At 42.3% G+C, this 19,392-nt stretch overlaps 1 protein-coding gene across 1 annotated transcript in view; it reads left to right on the forward strand.

Annotated features, from left to right (window-relative positions):
* Positions 1 to 19,392, forward strand: part of Grin2a (glutamate receptor, ionotropic, N-methyl D-aspartate 2A) — a 394,074-nt gene that overhangs the window by 208,981 nt on the left and 165,701 nt on the right. The window contains exon 4 of the mRNA XM_005391203.2: positions 14,051 to 14,643. Within this exon, the coding sequence (XP_005391260.1) occupies positions 14,051 to 14,643 (593 nt within the window). The remainder of the gene's footprint in view (positions 1 to 14,050; positions 14,644 to 19,392) is intronic.

Consider the following 19,392-nt stretch of genomic DNA (forward strand, 5'->3'; position numbering starts at 1 on the left):
TTCTCTCCTGGGAATGAGGTTCTCACCCCAGGGTGGCTGCAGATACTTCTCTCCCACATGGTAGGTTCTGATTCACAGCTCCTCTCCAAAGGTGCTCTGTTGGATGAGATGGTGGAGCCCCACAGGCTGTGACACACAGCTGTCTCCGTCAGGAAGGCCTGATGGAAATGTGACAGTGAGGATGTCAAGTGGCAGACACCATTTTGTGTCACACCCGCTCCTTCCTGGCAGAGGCAGAGATTGCCTTGATATGGCTGAAGTCCGCTTCAGAGCCAGACCTCTAGATCTGAACCTCTTTGCTGGTAGGTGCTAGCTGTGTGGTGGAGGACGTGGGATTTCATCTCTGTAGCTTTGCTACTCAAAGCTGTGTCCATAGATGGGTAGCATCAGTGTCCCTTGGGAGGTTGGTAGCAATGCGCCAGGCCTCATCCCCTGAATGTGTATTTTAACAACAGCTGTAGGTGATTCTTATGCTCTTTAAAAGCCAAGAGGCACCTGTCTCTATATCTCCACTTCCTTCCCTGGAAAAGGGAACAGAATACCTTCCTCAAAAGATGGATGTGAGCAATGAATGCCCTTACAGCGCTGCTCCAACTGTTGGATCATCCCTGCTTGCCCAAGACCCCAGGGGTTCCTAGGAAGTGGGACTTTCAGTTTAACACTGTGATGAGTCTTCTGCTGCTTTCATCACAGTGCCTGGCACATGACAAGGGTCCTCTGCGGTGGTACTGTCACAGGTGTGACATTTAGGACACATGGGAAAAAGCCACAGGGAAATTCTTTGTACCTTCATTAGTGCTGTGCTGACGGGTTGTGCTGTTTTGTTGTTGTTTTCTTCTTTTGTGATCAGTGTGGTTGATTCTTTTATGATGACAACAGCCACCGCAATCACAGCAATCTTAGTGATCTCTGTGTGTGCTAAGAGCAAAACATGAATTATCTTAATCACAACAACCTCCTGAAAATACGAACTAAAATTCCCTCCATTTTAAAAATGGGAAAAGTGAGCTCTGGAGATACTAAAGGATTGTTGCCCAAAGTCTAGCTTCCGGTAAGACCAAGACTTGGACCCATTCTCTACTTGATACCAGTGTCCATCCTCTTGGTAACTTGAACCACAGACACCCAAAGGGGGCAGCGATTTCCTCTGGAGGCTGAGCTTGCAGGGTGGGTTTTAGACGTTTTCCAAGAACAGGGGATCATTTTTGAGGATGACATTTTAAACTCGGATTTAACATCAGCGCTTCTCCTAGTGGGAGTTACAAGAAAATCTGAGACCCACCTTTTCCACAAAATAAAGCTGCTTCCTTGAGTTTATCCCTATGTGTGACAGCCAGAGACAAAATCTTAATGAGCGTGACCTGTTTCCTTTTTTTTCTTGCTGCAACAGCTTAATGACAAGCCGTTATTATTGGTGGCAACTTGTCATGTCTCGAGTCTGGGTCATGGCAGCTGGGACTGTCAGACTCTGAGAAGAAACCAGTCTCAGTGGCATACTACAGAAAAAAACAAAACAACTCCCTCCAAAAAGGTAGAATGAAGAGATCATGTGGGTAAGAGAGAGATGAGTGGAGAGGCAGGTGCCTCTTGGGGAAAAGCCTGGGTAAGAGAAGGGAAGGGTGGTGCAGGGAAATGCATCACTCTGCAGTTGGAATTCTTCTGATCCCAGTTCAGAAGGATGAGTGAGGAATGGGTTACATTAATTTCCTTTTTTCTAGCAAAAATAGCATAAAAAAATCTTTGGTTGTGACAGAAAAGATCATTCAAATTGGCTTAAGCAAAATGAGGTTATTAATTGGAGTATGCTGGCTTCAGGTGTGGTTTAAACAAGGCTCTCAACAAGGATAACTGTCTATCTCCCAGCTTTCTCTTGAAGTGTGATAGTTTTCTTTTCAGCATGGTGCATAGTAGTCAAATGGCTACCAGAAATTCTATCTAAGTGTCCTTCTGGGCTCAAAACTAATAGTAAAGAAACTGTCTTTTTTGTAGTCCCTTTATCCACAACTTCTGGGAGTAGCTTTAATTGGACCAGACGAGGCCATGTTCTTACCCTTGAGTTAATTATGGGCAGGCACTGTGGGAACTGGAGGAGCCAATTGGCTTGACGGGGAGAGGGAAATGATGACTCCCAGTGGAAATTCACTGTTTTCAATTGAGGAATGGTCAGAATGACAAATGCCCACCACATGGCCTAGGGAGGTTCGTGTCTCCTCAGGAATGGGATCAGACATGGCCTTGTCACAACTGGAACTGGAAAGATAGAGGAGCTCCCATGACTTAGGTTATCAGTTCTTCAGCAACCAGGCCCAATGGCATCTAGATAGGTACAATTTCTCTGACTTGCTGGGAGCCAGGATTTCTATGTGAGAATAACTAGACCTAGCCTCAGACCATACATCATTGTTAATGGTGCTGTTTGGGAGCCTGCAATCAGATGCTCACCTGCAGGGTGACAGAGCACCAAGTGAAGCTGACACAGGCCTTTGCTGCATCCTTGCACAGATATAAGGGCTGCATCTCAGCAGGTGCATCTTTCCCCAGCCAGCTCTGCTGATGATCTAGAGAGCAGGGATGGGTCCAAAAGCAATGCCAGTATGCAGTTCTGATGAATGTTCCAGTGTGTTGAACTGTCCTAAAGGAGTTGCAGCAGAAATCAAGAGTGCATCTATCTCTCCATATATATATATATATTTGGGTTCTTGTGTTCAGTACTACAATATTGCTAGAGTGAGAGCTTGGCTGTAGGTGATGAACTGAGGAAAGTCCTGGATTCCCAAGAAGATATGGGCATTCAAGTCACAGTAGTGGAGGTCAGTGTTCCAGCTGACTTAATGGTATAGCAGGCAGTAGGGTGTTTTTCTGTGTCTTCAGGGCAGGCTCACCAAGCCTATTGGCTTAGGTTAGAATTCTGGAAGAAAGAGCAGAGATGAAAGTTCTAGTTCTTTCCCCAGTTCTCCTGCTGGGAGACACAAATGGTACACTTGGTAGAGGAGTTGTTTGGAATAAAATTGACCTAGGGATTCAATCCAGACCCCTTACTAATGATCAAGAGGACACACACTGTGTAACCTGGCCTCTTCTTCCTATCCTATGTCATCTCTAACTACTCTTTCCCTTCACTGCTCTGACCTTCCCTTCATTCACTAATCTTGCCAAACCTCTTCTTACCATTGTACTGTACACGCTCCCCTTGCTGCCAGGATGGTCTCTCTACCCCACCCACCTCTAAACCTTGCTGAGCTTACTGCACCATCATATCTTTTGATCCACTCCAAAGTATAGATGAGATACCCAAAGTGGCATGCCTCCCACCCCACCTCTGAACTGTGATGCCACCTGATTTCCTTGACGTTGTATCTGACTTCCTTCTTCCTTGTCTGTGTCATTATGAATGTAAATTCATAAAAACAAGGGCCTTTCCTTTGGGAGCTTCCTTCCTCGATTCTCTATCCTGGAACGATACCTGGCACAGAGCTAAAGTTCGCTAGCTTTGTCGAATGAATGAAAGGCCGTCGATAGGTGAATGCATCTTCCTAGGGATGAAGGTCTGGCAGGTCTGCTCAGATACATAAAGTCCTGGGACCCCTTCCTGCCCACTGGCAGCCTGGCAGACTGGGAATGCTGTGGCCAGTTTCATCCCTAAAGTGTTGATCTACCAGCAGGACTCGGAAAGGTGTGGTGCTCTACCCTCCAGCAGTTTTAGCCTGGCAGGAGGTGGGGTAAAAAGTCAAAGGTGCTGCAAACACAGAAGGGGAGGGACAGGTAGGAAGTGGAGGTGCTAAGAAGTCCATGATGGGTGTGGGACCTGAGGCCTGACAATAGAGGCTGCCCTTTTCATGACAATGAATTCCAACCCAACTTGCCTGAGGCTTTCCTGTATGCTGATTGGAGTGCACCAGGCTTCCAAATAGGCACAGCGCCCCTTGCGGATGGATACTGTTCTCACTCCCAATTTTCAGATGGGAAAACAAGGCTGAGGTGAAATAACTCACTTGTGGTAGGAAATAGGCTATCTGCAAAGGTCATGCTCCTCCTACAAACACCCTGCTTGTTGTGGATTCTTTGTACAAAGTACTTCACAAGTGGTGACACCGTGGTGCAAAACAGAGGCCAAATTTGAAGGCAGAGAGTTTATGTGTGTTCTTCACCACTGATTTATGTCAGTGGAACACGTTATTCAAAGCTCTGGAGCCTTACTTTCCTTTCCTAGAAAACAGGGAAGCTGGGCTTAGTGGTACCTAAATCTTTCCGTTCACCAACATATTCTTGGGACAATGCATATTTTTGGGTGCCGGGAGGAGAGATCACTCAGTGGGTGTGTTGGGGAGCATGCAAACCTGGAGGGCTCAGGTGGGCTGAGTCTCAGTGAGGATGGGATTCTGGGGACTTAGATTTACGTTCTGAACGCTAACTGTTAGACTCACCCAGGAAGTTAAAAGTTTGTGACTCTGTCCCAGACCAACTGAATTGGTTGAGAGAAGGGAGAGGTCAGCCGAGCTAGGGAAATACCAGTTTTAAAGTTCAAGGACTTCTGAGCTATTAAAATATATCAAATGTGACTCAGAAACCCAGGGTTTGATTTTATTTTCTATTTAAATTTAAATGGTTACATCCAGCTAGTAGGTACATGTAACTACTGGAGCTATATGTAGCTATATTAAGAGCCCAGGCCTGGATGAGGTTGAGGGTTCTGTGGATCCCGGTAGAGACATTTCCTGTTCCACTCCAATTCCTGGAGACCTTATTTATCATTATCTTATTAAGTACCCATCCTCTGCACTCTAGCCTGAGAGACCAGGATACAAATTCTGAGTTGATCCTTATGATCCTCTCCTTGTCTTTGAATCAAAACATTTTAGCCACTCTGGACTGAGAACCCAACAGTGCCCAGAAGTTTCAGATTAAACTTCTCTGTGTGAGCCAGTCATCTCACTTCTGGGCACATATCCAGAAGAAGTAAGATCACTAGCTTGAAAACGTGGCATACAGTTATCCTTCAGTATCCATGGAGGATTGGTGCCAGGACCCCCTCTGCAGACATCAAAATCCTTTATGTGAGATGGTTGAATATTTCTCCCATAGAGCTTAAATCATCTCTAGATTACTTATAGTACTTAATGCAATGTAAACACTATGTAAACAGCTCTTGTACTGTATCACTTGGGAAATAATGAGCAGAAAAAATTTCTGTGCATGTTCAGTACAGATGCAATTTTAAAAAATGATTTGCTATCTGTGGTTACTCAGATCTTTGGAGGTGCAACCCATGAATAGAATATATGTATAATGCAATATTTTTCAGCCTTACAAAAGAATAAAGTCCTGCAATTTGTGACAGCCTGAAAAGTTGTGGTAAACCTGAAAGGCATTATAATAAGCCAGACACAGAAAGATTATACTGCAGGATTTTTCTTATTAGGTGAGGCATATATTAAAAAATGAACTCAAATATATGAGTAAGATGGAGATTGCCTGACACTGAGTGGCAGAGGAAATAAGCTGGTCACAGACAAACTTGAAATTAAAGGTGAATAAGTTCCGGAGACTTAGTGTACAGTATAATGACTATAATTAATAATTATTATATATTTAAAATTCACCAAGAGAGCAGATCTTAAATATTTTCATCATTCACACAGAAGGTAACTATGTGAGGTAACAGATGTGTTAATTAGTTTGATCATATCAATCATTTCACAGTGTATACCTGTATCAAAACATGATGTTGTGCACCTTGAATAAATACTTACAATTATTAATTATTCCTCAGTACAGCTAAAAAAGGAGCAAAATTTAAACTTTTCACTTAAAGAGAAGGAGGAAAAGCAGAGAAAGACGGTGTTAGGTTATTTTTTAAAGAATGCTATATTTGCACCTAGAAGGAGCAAAAGGAATGGCTAGAACACCAATCAAGAAATGGTCCACCAAGGGAGGTTGCTTGTGGTAGGAGTCTGTGTATTTGGGTGATTCATGGGGCAACTATAAAGTTTATCTTTGACTTTCCTGTCAAGAACACATCTCTTGGCTCAGCTCATCCAGCAGTCGATCTACAGCACACATATGGAGTAACTGGCCCCTCTCAGGTACTGCAATAGATCCTGAGCCCCTATCACCTGGGCCCCAACTTAGATGGGGCTGATGTATGTTTCTAATTTGTTCTAATGGTTGTGGGAGCTCGTTAAAAATTTAGCCAGTGGTGGGGGGTAAGGTGAGCACCATGCTCCAATCTGAACTTTAGAATGGTAAGTCCATTAGCAGTGTGGAGGGTGGGAGGGAGGGATGGGATTGGGTAGGAACTATAGACACTAGCCACCCTCTTTAATTTGAGACAGAACTGCCAGGTATCTAGAACAGGTACAGGTAGAACAGGCAGCTACAACAGGTAAAGGAAAAGAAATATGCTCATGAGATGACCAAGGAGCAATGGCAGCCTCTAAGATTGGTTGGTGGTTAAACGATAGTAAATGTGGAAAGGGACACTTCTTTTTTTCCTGAGAGGAGGAAAATGAAGGATAGAATATAAATCTAGTGTTCTAGTGAGTGGGACTTTCTTGGGGTGAAATATTGTGTTTTGGGGTTGATGTGGCTGATATACTTTTATAATTCAGTGCGTGGGTGTCAGGCCCTCTCTCTTTTACCCTGGTATCCTTCTTGGATGGATTAGCAGTTGCATGTGAAATCATTAATACTGGCTTTCCATTTTTGGAGAATCTCCTTTGCTGGTTTGGTACTTCAAGAGAGATTGAGTGGTAGTTCTTCACCACACACACACACACACACACACACACACACACACACACACACACACTTTATTTTCTGCATAACTGGAGGCAGTGTTTTGAGGTAGCTCAGCCCCAAGATTTTGGATTTATATGGCCTGATCTAGAATTTTTGCTATGCTATGTACTAGCTGTACGAGTTTGAACAACTTATGTTCTCTGAGCCTGCTTTTAAAAATATAACACAGGGGCAATACTAATACCTCTCATGACCTACCACATAGTACTGCACATTGGATATGTGCAGTGAACATTGGTCATGATGATGGCCATGGTGATACTGAGGAGGAGGATGGACATGTGGATGACAGAGGAGGAAGAGGATGGCAGTGATGGGATAGACTTTTTCACGGGGACAGATCCAGCTTATATGAGAGTGAGAATGCCATTTACTTCCATTTTCATGCTTATCAAGTTTGATACCTTTACTTTTCCTCTCATTCATGGAAACTGAAGTAAAATAAATTCAAAAGTTCAGTTGATACCCTGTGAGAATAAGAGAAAGCACACCAGAGCTCACCAGGACAGTCTTTCAGCAGAGAAGAAAAAAATTCCCAAGGAGCCTGTCTTGCCCCTTGCTGTTTTCCTGTGTCATTGTCTTTATTTTTGTGTCCATTCTGTCAGGTAACAGAAAAATAAGCTGTGGATATGGTGCAATGTTGACAACAGAGACCATTCTTGCTTCTTGGGAGTACACTTGTTTATCTGTCTTCTCACCAAATATTTATGGGTCCCCTTTTGGATGTCAGACATTGTGCTAGGCTCTCAAGATACTAACACTCATCCTGACATTGAGATGAGACAGAGAAAAACAAATAAATCAGCTTTGGAGTTCAGGTGGTCAGGTCATTCCATCTCAGCTGAACCGGTGTGAGACATCAGCATAGGTTGCTGTAAAATAACTCTCCAAGTGATTCTAATGCATAGCCAGGAATGATGTGTACAAGAGAACACTGGATGCATCCTGCAACAACCAAACTGTTGTCACATGGGCTGTGTGCATCTTCAGATAAACACTTGCCCTCTCATCTTGTGTCTTTATGAGAAATACCATCTGTGGGGTCATACCACCTTCCTTATTTTTTAGCGGCAAGAAATGTGTGTATGACAAAGAGAAAATGTGTGTACAACTTTGCAAATGGCTAAATGAAATTCAAGTTGTTGCTAGTCATCAGCCTCGGCACTGGTGGAGTTAGGTGTCACCCTCTGGGTTAGTAAGCTCTGGAACATTCTAGAACAGCATTAAATGCTCTAGACCTGATTAGATGAGACCCCATTTGTTGCAGGTTTGACATAGAGTCTAGAGCAGACACTCAGAGTCTCACATTCCCTGCCTCCCTCCCTCTGTTTGAAACAGTTTGTTCTGCCTTCTGCAGAGCAGTGAGTTTGGGGAGAGAATTGCTTTTGCTTTAGAACCAAAGTGGGTGTAGGAAATCTGTTCCTCTCCCTGGCTACACATTCTCAGGAAGCTGAGTGGCAGAGGTGGTCAGAGGCTGATCTGTCGAGTACCCAAAGTATAGGAGATGGCAGAAGGAGGTAAGTGCCACAAAGATAGCCTCTGCCACCAAGGCAGGAAACAGAAGGGTGTGTAAGAACATGAAAGAGAGGGCCATTTGGTATATCTGATGCGAAGCCCCAGGAGTGTGGCCAAATTCTCCGTTGCCTCATGCCAATCTATAAAATCACATTAGAAAAGACTAAAGCTAAATATGAGCCTCTTAGATGCTTCATGATGCAATTGTGGTTTGGAAATACCTCTTCATTTCTATTCCCTGAAGAGCTACAATGTCTTTAGTTCACAATATGCTTTGAAGGTGAAGTTTCAGATGCTGATAGAAATGACAGCAGTGCAGAAGACCTGTGAGGGCCATGGAAGGCGCTGGTTATGGTTTTGCTCCAAGGCATGGATTCACTGTGGCAGTATAGACTTCTCTTCACACGAATTTCTTGGTCTCAGAATGCTTGGGCTGGTTTATGGGGATGGCAGGAATCACCAATTTCTAAAAAGGATCCCCTGTGCCAGCTTTGTGTCACTGTGACAAAACATCTGGCATGAGCAACTTACAGGCTCACAATTTCAGAGGTTGCAGTCCATTGCTTGTTCCATTGCTGTGGGCCTGTGTTGAGGTAAAGCATCATGGCAGAAGGGCAGGCAGAGTAAATAAAGCTGCTTACTTCACAGCAGCCAGGAATCAGAGAGTGAGGGAAAGAGCTGGAGAGGGAAGGGGTCAGGGACAAGATATGGTCCCCAAGGTCACACCCCCATGAGTCACTCCCTTCCAGTAGGCCCTACCTTCTAAATCTTCACTCCCCTCCCAATGATACCATTAAGTTATAAACCCATCAATGGAGAACGCCACCAATGAAGTTAGATTCTTCATGATGTAGTCACTTCCAAAAGCTCCACCTCTGAACACATGAGCTTTTTGGGGGAAATATCAGACCCAAACCTTAACATCCCCTTAGGTTTCTGGCAGTGTCATGCAGTCTGCAAGACTAAGGGTATGAACAGGAGCACTCGAGCTGTTGGAACTAGGTGTGGATAGATGAGCTTACTATATCCACTTCATCTTGTTCTCATAGCAACCCCATGTTGTTCTTATGCCCATTTTATAGGTGAAGAAATACAAATTCAAAAAGGTTAAATGCTTACCCACTAGTTAGCGCAGAGACAGAACTAGAACTTGGGTCCAATATACCCTGGAGACTGTATTTCAACTGTAAAGCTTTCTGGTGCATATAAAGGAGTAGACTAGGGAGTCTGAACATAATGTGGTAGACTATAAAGCCATTGATGATTGTGGACAAATGTAGTGGCATGGCTAGAACAGTGCTTTAGGAATTTCAATGAGGTAGCCACAAAGTGAGTTTTTGAGTTGTTCCAAGTCTAGAGCACTTGGGATAGAAATAGCGTAATAACCTAATGTGAAATATAAAGGGGTCCTGACTCGTGGGGAAGATGACCATGACGTGTATTTGCTGAGCATTTGATGTGTGATGGATAAAGCATTGCCCTGGAGATCACTGATTCCTTACAACGTGGAGAGAAGGTGCCATTATTGGCAACACTGTAGTGCAGGAATGAGATGTTTGGGTTTCCTAAGCAGACAAACCTAATTCGCCACCAGTGTGACTCTGGAAATGTCACTGCACTTCTCAGTCTGTTTCTTCATTTGTAAATGGAATGTAACACTAGTGTGCACTTAGTAAAGTGATTGGGATGGCCTTAGATGAGACAGTCCCTAGGAAATAGCGAGCAACATGACACTCATTGAGCATGTACTTCTGCATGTTAACCATGTTAATTATTAGCATAGATACACGTATTTTGCAAATGAAGAGACTACGGCTTGCAGAAATTGAGTGACTTTTCTCAATCCCATACAGTTCAGGTTGGAATGGGGTGATCTGACCCTACAAGGTGCACTGTGATCCATCCTGGGGAGAGGCTGGAAAGAAGGGACATGAGGGATGTTCAGCATGGGTGAAGGTATCCCAAGACGGAGGGATGGGAAGGGCACAAATCCAGGGCTTTGCATATTCTCTTTCAGAGAGAGCCTGTGCTAAGATGACTCAGGACTGGAAACTTCTGTCCCTGTGATTCTCTTTCTCTTTATGAGGTTCACAGTATAATCACACCCTCCTCTGTACATGGAGAACCGTACAACACTTGTGTTTGCTTACAGCTCAGCACTGTGCATGAAGCATCTCCTGGGTACACAGGCAATGTCCAACCCAGCATACGTGGAACTAAGGTCTTGGAAAATCCCAAATTTCATCCGCATCTGGCATGTCTGACCTCCACTCCCGCCAGTGCAGTGACCTCAAGGAAGTGTACATGTGGATTTTCTAAAAATTTCCACCCTTTTCATTGAGCCCCAACTGTGTCTGCAGTGTGTGTGTTGCTGAGAACTTTCTCCATTCCTCATGTATTCAGTCCAGAAAAATGCTGAGTCCTATGCATTTGCAGTTTTAATGTAGCTCAGGATATTGGTTTCCTCAGAGGCATCACAGTTCTATGGGAATTATTACATTTCCTCTGTAATTAAGTTTGGAACATTTAAGCCCTAACCCAAGAGGCATCAGACAGTATGCAAAGCTGATGACCATAACTACTTTTACAGTTTACTTCTCTGCTGTCTTTTGTTGATGAGTTCGTTATGTTACCTTTTTGATACTTAATGAGGTTCTGTGAACAACTGCTGGGCTTATGGGTCTTCTATATTCTCCTCCTTATTCTAATGACATATTAGAATATATATTGAGCTGTGGGTGGAGGAGTGATTTCTCTAGGTAGGTAAATGATGATGTTGAATGAATTTTTCTCTTTTAATGTTACATTCAAGATACTAACAAAATGAAACCTCATCAAGAACACAGAAAACTTCATCAAGAACTCAAGAAACTACAGTTGCTGGTGAGGTTGTGGGGAAAAAGTAGCCCTTCACACTGTTAGTGAGAATTTAGTGCTCATGTGACTCTGAACTGAAAACTTCTGTCTCTGTGATTCTCTCTCTTTCCAGTGCAACCACTGGAAATCTGTATGAGATTACTCAGAAAACTAAAACCAAAAATTCCATTTCACTCAGCTATACCTCTTTGGCTACCTTCCCAAAAGAGTTAAAGATAGCATATTACAGTGGTACTTGCATACCCATGTTTGTAGCTGCACACCACATAATAGCTACATGTAGGAAGCAGCCTATATGATGATCAACAGATGAAAAGGTAAAGGAAAAGAGGTATATACATACAACAGAATACTACTCAGCCACAAAGAAGCATAAATTCTAGCTATTTGCAGGAAAATGGACATGCCTTGAGATCATAATGCTAAGTAAAATAAATCAGATACAGAAGGTTATATGAGAAACCCAGACTATAAGTAACTTAAAGGGAAAATAAAAGATTATAGGAAGCAGAGAAGTAGATTATGTGGAGATGAAAAGGGGATGTGGAGATGGGGAAACAGGAGGGAGGGGAGAGGAAATAAAAGTGATCAAGAGGAAATGGGTATATGTATCACTTCTCTGAGATGAATGTGCTGTGTATCACAAATATACACTAATTATAAAAGAAAAAATGAAAAAAAAATACAATCTCAGATCCGGAATTCCGTCCCTTCATGTGCTGCTTCAAGCAAGTTCATTCCTGTTAGATTTGACTCACATGTTCACCCGTTGGTGTATTCTCTCGTCATCCACTTCTTGATGTGTCATGGGCCAAGACTTCTGCCAGGCGTTCAGGGCCAGAAGGATGAAGACAACAAAATCTCTGCCCTTGAGCTATGGTCTTGTTGAGATATGGTTTGAAATGATCAGTCAGTGCAAGAATATTGGATTTCTCTAAAAGCTATTGTAAGGAAAAAGAAAATTATCCAAAGTCTTTAAATCTGTAACTCATTTTAATTGACTTAATTAGGTGAAATTTATGGAACTGTAATGTCACAAAGAGCCTAGAAGGCATTTATTTACTTCCATTTCTTCTCTCTGACTTCAGGCCACACTGCACTCAAATTATTCTCCAAATCCAAGTTTTTCAGAAAAGAGTAGTATTCAAAGAACTATAGCTTTTGGCCCATTTAGATAAAACTTTTGTGAATGTCCACAGGGAAGATGAGATGGACTTGTTGAAAGAATTGACATACACAACTACAAAGTGCTACACTGTTACAAAAGATGAATGGTATCATCTACCCTACAAACACACACACACACATAAGCACACATGCAAATGGAATCTCCTTAAATTATACTATTGAGGTGATGTTATTTACATATAGTAAATATGGAATTGAAAATAAAAACATGGCTGCAAAATTAAGAACCCTTTAAAAATTCTTTTGGTCTCCAGGATAAAAATGGATCTTGACATTTATCCTGTTTTGCTGCAACGCAGAGGTGTATCTTTTGTTTAGCTGGCAATTTTGCACCATGTCAACCCATCAGCATGGGGTGTGTATCCACTATGTATTGGTCTTAAATGATCACAGGAAGGCCGTGTCCGAGTGTAGGGCAGGGACTGGACATAGGGTCTTGGGTCCAAAGTTAACTGACTCTGTGACCCATCAGAGACTCATTCTTCCTGCAAACAATACCAGATTCTCAGGATCATTCTCAGGTTGTGGTGCATCAAGGTGTGTGGAGGTGATTTGTAAATTGTGTGACTTCATCACCATGAGCCTTTTCCTAGTGAAAATCCGTCCTGGTTATGAGTTTGTGGAGATTAAGAGATGTGCTTTAGCACAATAGGAGTTAACACACCAGTTTTTGTGTGAAGAGCAGGCAGTGGTTGCTCCTTACACCCGGAATGGAATCTAACTCTGAGTCCTGTTCCTGAGGGTCTATGTGATCGTGCTAAGATCTTTAGTATCACTTCATCCTTTCTACTTCATGAGCTCAAATGCCTTTATCCTAGAGTAGTCAAAGTGTGCCTCAAGACACCTCTGAATGACGTGGTTACTGATGCCCATCTTCCTCCCCTGAATACTCCTTCCACATTCCTACAGGCTTCTTTCTGTCCCTAGATCTTGGAAGCTACTCTCTCTTAACTTCCCATCAGCTCTCTGAAAACACAAACTCATCTGTGTCTGCTTTATGTACAGTATTATGATTCCCAAAGTGTAAAGCAGTGTTGACCCATCGTAAGGTGTTTAACAAGTGTTTGTTGATTGAAAAGATAGATCTTCACATAGTGCTTATGATAGTCTGTATTACATACAGCCTTTTACATTTAAATTGCAGAAATGCTATTTACATTGCCTTCCATGAACACAGAAACTTATTGGTTCATGTAATTAAAAGACCCAGGGTAAATAGCTTCAGCCATGGCAGATTCCAGGGACTCCAAATATGTCTTGGGGCATCTGTCTGTATTTTCTCCTACCATTTTGTTTCTGTTGGCTTTATTTTCTCAACATGAGTCTGGGACCAGATAGAGTTTGTTCTACCGGAACCAGATGGACTCAAAGGGTTGAAGATAGGAGGATATAGAAGAGGAAAAGGAGAAGAATAGGTATTAGGTGAGTAGAAATAACAGATGTATTTCCCTGTATGGATTCTGGGCTCCTGAGCACAGGGTCTTCTCTCAGCTTTGTATTTTCAGTATCTGTTCCAGAGCCTGGAATACAACAGGTGCTCGGGAATGTTTGCGAATGAGTACATGTGTCTTTCCCCTGCTTCTAGGAAGGAGCTTCTTTAAGCCCATAAAGACAGTTTTATATATCCTATTTTTGCCTCATACTATTTTCCTTTCTTTTTGCCTGTTGGCAGGATCCAACATCTACCTTCTTCCAGTTTGGAGCATCCATCCAGCAACAAGCCACAGTCATGCTGAAGATTATGCAGGATTATGACTGGCATGTCTTCTCCCTGGTGACCACCATCTTTCCTGGCTACAGGGACTTCATCAGCTTCATCAAGACGACAGTGGACAACAGCTTTGTGGGCTGGGACATGCAGAACGTGATCACACTAGACACCTCCTTTGAGGATGCAAAGACGCAAGTCCAGCTGAAGAAGATCCACTCTTCTGTCATCTTGCTTTACTGCTCCAAAGATGAGGCTGTCCTCATTCTGAGTGAGGCTCGCTCCCTTGGTCTCACTGGGTATGATTTCTTCTGGATTGTCCCCAGCTTGGTCTCTGGCAACACGGAGCTTATCCCCAAAGAGTTTCCATCAGGCCTCATTTCAGTCTCCTACGATGACTGGGACTACAGCTTGGAGGCGAGAGTGCGGGATGGCCTTGGCATCCTAACAACTGCCGCATCTTCCATGTTGGAGAAGTACTCCTACATCCCCGAGGCCAAGGCCAGCTGCTATGGGCAGGCGGAGAAGCCAGAGGCCCCCCTTCACACTTTGCACCAGTAAGAGAAGGCTCTTTGCTTTTCTCCAAAAGTGGGATCAGGGTTTTGTTGCTATTCCTCTTTGCTCATATACTTATTGATGGAAATATGCACCACAAATGGAGAATGTCATGTGCCTATTTACAGGATTTTTATTTTGTTTAATTTCCACCTCTTTTCTATTCCTTTCTTCTCCTCTCATTTTGTTTTTAAAATAAGTAACATTGTATTTTAATTGTTTTCTGCATGTTACTTTTTTTTTTTTTTAACTCAACCACATAGCTTGGAAGTCCTTATTTAGGACTTACCATTTCTGTCACAAAGGAATCTAAATTCTTTGTAGCATACATGTCACATTCTTTAACGTAGGTATACGATGATTTTACTTATTCAGTCTGCAAAATAATAGGAATTTAGGGTTTTTTCTCCTTAGACTTTGTCCATTAGAAATAAAACTGCAGTGATAATCATGACATTTATCTCTTTAAGCACACATGCAATTGTTTTTCTAGTCTTGATTCTAAAAAGTAGGATGTTGGGGTCATAAGATGTGTACATTTTTAACTTTAAGTGTCTTTTGCCAAACTGTGCTCTACAGTAATGGTACCCATTTACATTCATACCAGTAGTTCATGAAATCATCCAACTTCCCACTTCCTCAGGAACATGGTATGCTTTGGAAAAACTGCTCATATTGATGCTCCTGCTCTCTCACTTTGTGTCTGAATTTCTTCTCATATTCTAAATGTTTTTGTAGGTCATTGGAAATCTTGGCAAACCTCACTTTTAAGACTGCATTATATTCCATCATATGCATATATCATAATTTTTTTAAACAACTCTCATCATGGTGGAGATCTAAGTGAAATTTTATGTTTCTGGGAAGTGTTATCATTCCTTGTGGCCTGTCATTATGTCTCAGCTGTTGAAATTTAGATTATCACTCAGGCACCCGTGTCGTGTGTTTTTGTCTGATGTTCACTGATTTAATCTGTCCTTCATTCCCCAGATAATGAGCAGCGTGGCACTGTGATGAAGGACCGGGCTCTGGAGTTAGGCCTGTCCACATTCAAATCTTGTTTCATCCATTTTCTAGAGGAGTTGGACAATTCCTTTAACTTTCCGGGACTCCTATGTTTATTGGATAGTTACGGTAATAGCTCCTACTTTCTAGGCAGTCATTTTCAAGTTTTAGTATGCCCAAGAATTTCTGGGAGGGCTGTTAACACATTGTTGGGCTCCATGGTCAGAGTTTCTCAGGCATTAGTAGATTTGGAATGAGCTTCAATAATTAGCAAGTTGTTGGATGAATGTTGACATTGCTGGTTGGGGACCATGCTTTGAGAACCAGTGTCCTAGGAGTCATCGTGAATATTAAATGCAGAGATGCAGCAGAAGTGCTACTTGGCACAGTGCTGATCTTCTGGTACCTCTTTAATAACTTTCAGGGTGATGAGTGAAGGTTTTGATCATAAGAAATTATAGTCGGCAGACCATGTTGGTTTACTGCCAGCAAAATAAGACATCATGTAAAAAATGTTTCTGGAACCATCTAGAGTTTTGAGTTTGCTACATTTCAGAGGATATCTTTGTTTAATTTTTTGGTTTTTTTTTTGTTTTTCTCCGGTACCGGGAACCGAACTCACGACCTTGCGCTTGCCAGGCAGGCGCTTTTGCCGCTGAGCTAAATCCCCAACCCCCTAGAGGATATCTTTGAATTGGAGTTTTCAAAGTGTGTTTGTGATGGAGTGGACAGAATATACTTTTACAATTAACGCACCTGAAAAAAATGAATTCTTGAATTAAGAAATCATGCTGTTTGACACTTCTTGCCCTCTCCTTTTTCACACTTTCATAATCCTGTTTCTACATGGCCAGTTGCAGCATTCTAAATAATTTTTAAATATGAGGAAGGAACTCAGATAATTTAGGGTAGGACGTGGGAGCCTCTTACAAAGGCGAGACTGCTGCCAGCCCGAAGACAAGGGCTGGGCTAATGAACTCATGCTTCCATTAATAAGATGTGCCCTGCGGCTGGAAGACCCAGAGATGTGTAATCTTGATGGAAGCATAACTCAATTATAGGACAAGTGAAGGGAAGTATATATAGAAAAAGGAATTTGAGAGGGATGATTGGCAAGATGTTCAGATGCCTTTCCAGGGACCACCGTGGATTCCATTTTTGACCAAAAAAGTCCCTGTTTCTGTGAGAGGCTGTTGTGCTATTTCCAGGAGTTATGTCATTGAATGCAGCAATTTTGTCAATGGCATTTCAGCTCCAGAGAAGTAATGTATCAAAAGCAGTAAGTTGTCACCCACTGTTTGGTGTTTAATGAAACATCTCTCCATCCATGGAGGGCTGTTAGTGGTCACCCTAGGTGTGAGGGTGGATAATGACACACCCTTCTTCCACCTTGGAAAGAACGTGACCCCACCAGACTACCCTTGTCTGGGAGCTGGAGAAAGCCCAAAGAATTCAGTTAAAAAATTAAAGTCACTATATCTATCTTTCATCTGTCATTCTTTAATCCAGCAGGCTTGTGCTAGCCCCTGGAATACACAGATGCATTAAGACAGAATTTCTTTCCCCAGAGACCACATAGTCTGATAAAGATGGGAGAAATTTGTCTAAAGACAAATCTGGTAACAAGAACGGTTATATTTTCAATATTGAAAAGGGGAGTAGTACAGAATCTCATAAAATACCCTACGCAGTACTCACAGAGAATAAATGTTAATATGGCACATTTGTTTCAACATTTTAAAAGAAAGAACACATTAATAATAATGTAGAAGGCCTGGTTACATCTCTTTCCAGTCCCACCTTTCTCCCCTTTTCTCCGTGAGAAGGAAAAATACCACAATGAATTTGGTATGTGTCTGAACCCATGCACGTGTTTTTATACTTTCAGCAAAGATGCATTTACAACCATCTACACAATTCACAGTAATTTTAATGTACTTTGATGGTATCTGAGCTATCAAGTTTTTTTCTGTCTTTCCCTGTGATTTCAAGATCACCCTATGAAGATAACAAAATTCCAGAATATCTATCTCCCTATCTTGTGTTCCGTTGTGCGTGTGTGTATGGTGTGTGTATGTGTGTGTTCACTCTTTTATCTAATCATTTTCCTTTGATAGACATTTATATTGTGATAGGAAAGACCCTTCAATCTGGTAGCTGAAGGCAGAGGACAGATGTTAGTAGCCTGAGTTGAGCCTATGGGCTTGTACAGTGAGATCAGGACTTCGCACTTCAAGCTTTGAAAAACTACATTTTCAGATAGATAAGACGTCTTCTTCGCAAAGCATCTAGTAAACAAATAGCCTTCACTAGTTCTCCTATGTACTAGAGAGGATGCTAATAGCTGCAGAAGAGGCTCAGAAGAATTGAAACTGGATAAGGAGGGTGTCATGAGGAGGTAATGAGGGCACCTGGGGTCCAGATTTGACAGGTGAGAGTAGTACCTTGGGCCTGGCTGGACGTGCTTCTTGGTGATCCTCAAGGACACTGTTTATAATCTTCTACATGAACCTTGTGCAGTTGGGATATTATGGCACTGCTTTGTTGTTTGTGGTGCTTGACATGGTACAAGGGGCTGCTTGCCAGGGTTGATGTCCTCATGATCTTACTAAGAACCTGATTTCTGCCCCTGTGGTTTAGGAGAAAAAATAGGGGAAAGGGGGAATTTTCTTCATGTTTAATATTTCTGGCTTTACAGAAGACACTTGGAAAAGAGCAGTCAGCATTTTCCAAGGTTCAAAAATAGCTCAACCATGTTATGTAACCTCCTCTTTGCTGCTGCAAAGTTATTAAACATCTGTTCCTTCACCGAGCACAGAGCAGATCACGGGTAACTCCTGGAATGGAGAAGGTAAAACATTACCTGCTTTGTGAACGTGGAGTCTCAGCTGGTCATTCAGCTCTGTCCCAAAGATCTGCCCTGTCCATCAGCAAATGGGACTCCGGGTGCAGTGTGGGTTTGTGGTTAAGAGTAGGGGCACAGCATCATGATGGACACATGTTCAGTCCTAAGACTTTGGGCAAGTCTCTCACTCCCCCAGGTCTGTTCCTTTGGGTGTAACTTGGGAACAGGAAAAGTACATACCTCCTAGACCAGTGCCTAGCCCACGGAAAGCAGTCTAGAGATGGAGACTTTTGCAGGTTGAGCACCTCTGTCCAAAAAATGTGAAATGTAAAATACAAATATTTTTGAGGTCTGACAGGACACCACAAATGGAGAATTCCATCCCCAATCTCACATGACAGGTCACAACCAAAATGCAGGTGCACTAAAACTATTGTTTAGAATTATCTTCAGGTTGTGTGTATCAATAAAATGTATACAAAAACATAAATGAATTCCTTATTTAGGTTTGGCTTTCACTTCTGAGATCTCTCATGTGTATGCAGATATTCCATAATCTGAAAATATTAAAAATGCCCAGGAGTACTGGTTCAGCTAGGCTAGATAAGAGATACTCAACCTGTATTGATGAAACATGCACATATAACACTATGAATGAAACAATTGTATTTACATGGCATAGCCCACAATAGTATCATTTGTGCATGCTATAAAATATATTCAAATGCCTTTAAAAGGCTAGTAGCAGTTACCCACTGGTGGAGATACACAGAAAGCTCAGGCGGGTTTGCCATTTATCTCTTGCTTTGTCTAAGTTATGGGACAGTGGGACATTCATGGAAGAGCTCAGCTCACCTGGGAGGGATATAGAAAGAAAGGCAGATCCTTATGGTAAGCATTA

This window comes from Chinchilla lanigera, unplaced genomic scaffold (assembly GCF_000276665.1).
Source record: "Chinchilla lanigera isolate Chin_1 unplaced genomic scaffold, ChiLan1.0 scaffold00041, whole genome shotgun sequence".
Taxonomy (NCBI): Eukaryota; Metazoa; Chordata; class Mammalia; order Rodentia; family Chinchillidae; genus Chinchilla; species Chinchilla lanigera.